Source organism: Limulus polyphemus, unplaced genomic scaffold, assembly GCF_000517525.1.
Source record: "Limulus polyphemus unplaced genomic scaffold, Limulus_polyphemus-2.1.2 Scaffold5044, whole genome shotgun sequence".
NCBI lineage: Eukaryota > Metazoa > Arthropoda > Merostomata > Xiphosura > Limulidae > Limulus > Limulus polyphemus.
In genome coordinates this window covers 32072-37482 of record NW_013670654.1, presented here as the reverse complement: position 1 = coordinate 37482, position 5411 = coordinate 32072, and the positions used below count along the sequence as shown (strand labels likewise).

The following is a 5411-nucleotide window of genomic DNA, read 5'->3' as shown; positions in this document are numbered from 1 at the left end:
AAAACTAAAGGTTTTATTACCATACCTATTATGACCCTATTCATAAGTCTTTCTTTTTAAAGTAAAATGAGATTGTTTAAAAGCAAAGTTGGACATATTTTTGAAAATTAGTTTAGGTATTTCATTGATAGTTTGCTCAATAAAAAAAGAAATAAACGTTTCCAAAGCACTGGAGCACTGTGGGTTGTTTGGTTGCAGTAAGTAATGTTTATTATTCATATACAAAATTTAAATATTATATGATGATAACTGTACTAAAATTTCCAAGTAAGTCAAAATCATTAAAACATGGTACACAAGAATACACAATTAAACAAACAAGAATATTGAGATATTTAGAAAATTAAGCTGTACTGTAGTTTCTGGTTAACAGTACCTTGGTAATTTCTAAAGTAAAAATGTTAAGTTTTGATAAGATGTAAACGAAACTAAGTATTAAAGCATATCAAAAATAATGACCTATGTAACACAATCTCTTTTGTATTTCAGCATTTTCTAAAGATTTCATGGGATGTTTTTGGTGTTAAAACAATAAGGCAAAAATAATTATCCAAAAAATAACTCCATACATTAGCATATTTAATATGAACTACCATACAGCTCTTAACAACATTCCAATCCCTACGATCTGTAACTGTTAGTATAAATCATTTAGTACTGACACAGTGAGTTGAACCATTCTCTTGTAGGCATAACTCATAACTAATAAATTCTTTAAAGTAAAAACTGTAATTTAAGGAAGAGATGATACAGCATAAAATGTCTCATGGTAACACTGGTCGAAATGTATAGCAGGACAATATGTTCATTACAAAATAAAGTCTTTTAGTTTTTCAAATCTTGAATGTTTTTCAAAAGAATTACAAAGTTATATAAGTATATATTTTTACATCAAATGAACAAAACCGAGTGTATCCATTTAAAGCTGATTGAATTCAATGTATAAATTATTATTTTAGATGTATGTATAAGATTATTTTAATTAGAAAATGTTACAGCTCAAATTTTGTAGGTCTGTCAAAAATATTTGATAGTTTAGTTCATTAACACTAACAGTTGATGTTTTCTCTTATTATGAACATATTTAGTTATGAAATAAAGGCATGCTTAATTTAAATTTGTTCAAAGATTCCAAAGCAGCCTCAAGCCAATGTGGGTGGTTATGCAGAAGTTTGGCAAACACAGATAATCCTACAACACTTGCTGACACACCAACTGCCCAGATTGTTTGGTTGATAACCTAGAAATATTAAATGTAGTAACAAAATCAAGCATTGGCTTTTCTAATTTATTAATAAAGCCTATAAAAGTAAATTGTATTGTAACTTATATATATATATATATATATAAGTATAGTTGCATGGTAGTTTATAATATTTTAATAGTTAATTAAAAATATAAACAAGAAAGAGATAAAACTCAACATACTGGCTTCAAGTTTTGTTTAGATATAAAGTGATCTGTTATGACAAAATGAGTGGATTTTGTAATTATAAAAATACATTGTCCTTAATATATATACATATTTCAAACGAGAAAACAAACTGAAAGGAACTGAATGATGATGAGTTTTAAAATCAGTAATGTTGACAAAAAAAGGAATAAAATTTATGAAAAAACCTGTGATTTTTATAAAGGAGTACTTAAAAGTAACATACAAGAAAAAAATATTTAAATGCAGAACAAAAACGAAAATTGTAAATGAAAAGAATTTGCTCAAATTTCATATGTCAGATGACAAATCTACTATCATCAGAAGGTTACCTAAAGAATCGGAGAAAGCAAAATATTACAATTATCAGGAGACATGTATTTCTGGCAGATAGTTGTGGTTTGTAAAATTTGTCAACATTAGAGGATCAAGTATATGTTTCACACTTTCCCACATCCAGTTTACTAGGATTTCACTAATTTACATTACCTGCATGAAAATTTTGAAATATTTACCTGAATAAAGGTATCTTCTATACTAGTTATTGAAGGATGAGATATGTCAAATCTTTCAACTGTGACACACTGAAGAAAGTTAAAATCTAGTTTCATGTGGGATATAGCTTTATTATCATCAGAAGATTATCTTAAAACATGGTCAGTCAACATGTCCAAAACTTTCATGAGTGGTGCAAAACTTGGGAATTATTAAAGCTTTGCCTAATGCTCTAATATAGTTTATAATACAATACAATCGATAATTCACCATGTTTTAGCTTCATAATTTTAAGTTCAAATAATGAACTTAGACAAAATAAAAAAAAAGACTTGTACATTAGAAAGACTTGATTTGCATTGCCATTACCTTGTCTTGCCATTTTTTGTTTTTTACACAGAGATGGTACCTTTTCTTTGAAAATGTAACCTGCATAGAAACAAGAACACCCATCTAATTTTGGAGACATTATATTTAACAAAGATTTCTTTCAAATGCTTCATGTTTCAAGATACTAATACATTTAAGGACAGTGTTTGCTTGATTACTAAAATATCTATCTTATTACATAAAAATATTTTACTGTTTCACAGCATATTTTCAAATATTCAGAATAAACATTTTAGTACTTCATTCATATGCAAGAAGTCCTTTTTGAAAGAAACATACAAAACAGATAAATTATTTTAAGAAAACAGAAACTATGATAATGATGTCATGTTTTTGATAGACACACTTTTAATAATCAAGTAATTAACCAAAACCTAGAAGTTATAATGAATAGTGTACTTTCATCACTGAAGTCACTTAAAATAATAGTATTAAGATAATTTAGCACAGGTGTAATGAAAGCATAAACCAGAAACTGATGCTTTAGTAATGGTGCAAATGATTCATTCTTACCATCGTATATAGAGGAATCCATGAATCAGCAAAAATGAGATTAAGGAATTTGTCACACTTCTTTCTCAGGAGAAATGACTTGGAATTTACTAGATGTCTCATCTTGTGGAGTAATTTATACAGGCAACAGTAAAAAAAACAACACATATTCACTTAATATTTTCAATACATCTGATTATGCAATAATACTAATTCTTAAATGAACTATTCAATTTAATATTAATAAAGGTTAAGATTAGATGTCATTTTAGGTTTTTTCACTGACTTGTAAAAGTTAAAAGGAGTAGAAAACACCTCTCTTTGTGTGACATTTGCGTAAACAATATAAGTTTTTATCCACACTGGTTATTAGGTACAGCAGAAAATAACATGAACTTCATTTAACGATATTCTACAGAGGTGTTTCTAAAATGTATTTATTATGGATCATCTTATATACAAAAAGTCCAAATGTACATAAACTTCTTTCTGGTACTTAGCAGTTGTATATAAATATCAAAATATAAATACTGAGCTCTAAATAATACATGGCAAATGATGTATATGATTTTAATATCCAATTATACACAGTTATACAAGGTGAGGTAAAAATTACTACACAGTTGGTACTAAAGTAGGTATTATGAAGATGATTGAAACCAGCTTTATCATTGTTTGTTTCAAAGTCAGACTTGGAAATTAAAATATGTTTTAAATGAAACAATATCGCCTCATCCTGTATATGATGGTTATATAGTAAATTTTATATTTTATTCAGTTACCTCCACATAGTTGTACATTGCAAGGTCACATATAGCTTCAGCATCAGGAGTCCTGTAAAGAGTAAACTCTGGCAATACCCTAGCTTTAAAAGAAAAAAAAAGTCGAAAAACTGTTATAAGTTTCTCTCTTGACATAATACAGTTGCATAATCAGTTGGATTAATTCTTCATTTCCTGAGATAATTATTTTCTGTTAATGAAGTATCTTATATCACCTGGTTATTGTTTTATGAATTGTAACAATAAAGAAAACTGTGCTTATGAATTTAAATTTATAACTAAAATTAAAATATATTTTAAATTCATGATCACGATATATATATATATACATACATACATAAGTTACTTGTTTTACTTATACAATGATTACACCTGGGAGCTTATTACAAACTTCGGACATAAAATAAAAAACTTATTACTAATTTCTAGTAGTGTAATTAAAATAGTATGGATAGATTTATTGCTTAAAAGTAGTTGAGCTTGATATATTTTGTGACTTTTACGAGTATTCAGACCACTTCATAAAAATATTTAACAGTGTATAACAAGAAACTTTTAAAGTTCTTCTTTGTAATGATGTAATTTTTTTACTCGCAAGAATTACTTTGTTTTTGTTTTGGAAGAAGATGTTTGCACTTCAGAACTTACCTAATTGGAAGTTTTCTCTCTCTAGTAACTCGTCAAATATAAGACAATCCTCGAACCCCTAGAATAATACCCTCCGTTTATATGCAATGTAATTAGCACATCTCTTATCAAAATAATAATAAATCTCTGTAATTTTTAAACTTGATGTAAATAAAACAATGTTTCTCATTACGTATAGTGTAATTTATAATTCTTACCTAAATAAAAAAGTATGTGATTTACACAAGCTTTTGTGCTAATTTCAATTTTACATTTCCTAAATTTGGAATTGAATCCAAAGCCTCTCCCATACCAAGCAATTGCTCTACAAGGTAAGACAAAGTTATACCCACTAGCAATTAATTGAATAATCTCTTGCTTGCATGATATGATGTATATAGTATTTACATAGCCTGAAAATATTAAATTAGGTAAAGCGTAATATATAATGTCTCTTGGTTCTTATGAGATACAATGTCAAAAAGTTTTATGTTAACTTAATTCTTTGGTCATAGATGGCGGTAAATAATTGAGTTTAATATGTTGTTGTTTGAAGTTAAGCACAAAGCTACACAATGGACTATCTGTATCGAAACCCGATTTCTAGCATTTTAAGTCCGCAGACATACCGCTGTGCCACTGGGGAGCTGTTCAGTTTATAAGGCTATAATTGCTGGAGATGAAGGGAAAATTATTTATTTCATTCTTCAACAAACAGTACTATTTGTTTTCGTAGTGGGAGATTTTGTTTGTTTGAAATTAAGCACAAAGCCACACAATGGGCTATCTGGGCTATGTCCTCCACGGGTATAGAAACCAGGTTTCTAGCGTTGTAAGTCCGCAGATATACCGCTGTGCCACTGGGGGGCCGTAATGGGAGATCGGACTAACGAGGGAAAATAAACAGGGACACAATATCTGTGCACTTAACACTACTTTAAGAATATTAGAATGATCCTTAAGGTTATTTTGTTTTGACATAAATGTGTGTTATTAGATGACAGTACAGCTAACGTGTATGGTGTAATTTGCTATTACGCAAGGGGGAAGTGTTCCCCCAGACCTTGGTTTGTAACCCCCAGATTTTGCAACATATAAGATAATTGATGTTTTCTTCCCAAATAAATAAAAGAAGCACGGTATAGAGAGAATCTATATGTTTACACAACTTTGCCTCCCCCAGAATATTTATT

At 28.7% G+C, this 5411-nt stretch overlaps 1 protein-coding gene across 2 annotated transcripts in view; it reads right to left on the bottom strand.

Annotated features, from left to right (window-relative positions):
- Positions 1–558: 558 nt before the first annotated feature.
- The window catches only part of LOC106472047 (kynurenine 3-monooxygenase-like), a 36744-nt gene continuing 31891 nt past the window's right edge, over positions 559–5411 (bottom strand). The window contains exons 10-14 of one of the 2 annotated variants that reach the window (XM_013932674.2): positions 4240–4297; positions 3592–3674; positions 2831–2932; positions 2297–2356; positions 559–1240 (exon numbers count right to left, since the gene is read on the bottom strand). In XM_013932674.2, the coding sequence (XP_013788128.2) occupies positions 1085–1240; positions 2297–2356; positions 2831–2932; positions 3592–3674; positions 4240–4297 (459 nt within the window). In that variant the 3' untranslated portion in view covers positions 559–1084. The remainder of the gene's footprint in view (positions 1241–2296; positions 2357–2830; positions 2933–3591; positions 3675–4239; positions 4298–5411) is intronic. The other variant, XM_022400659.1, reaches the window with a different exon arrangement.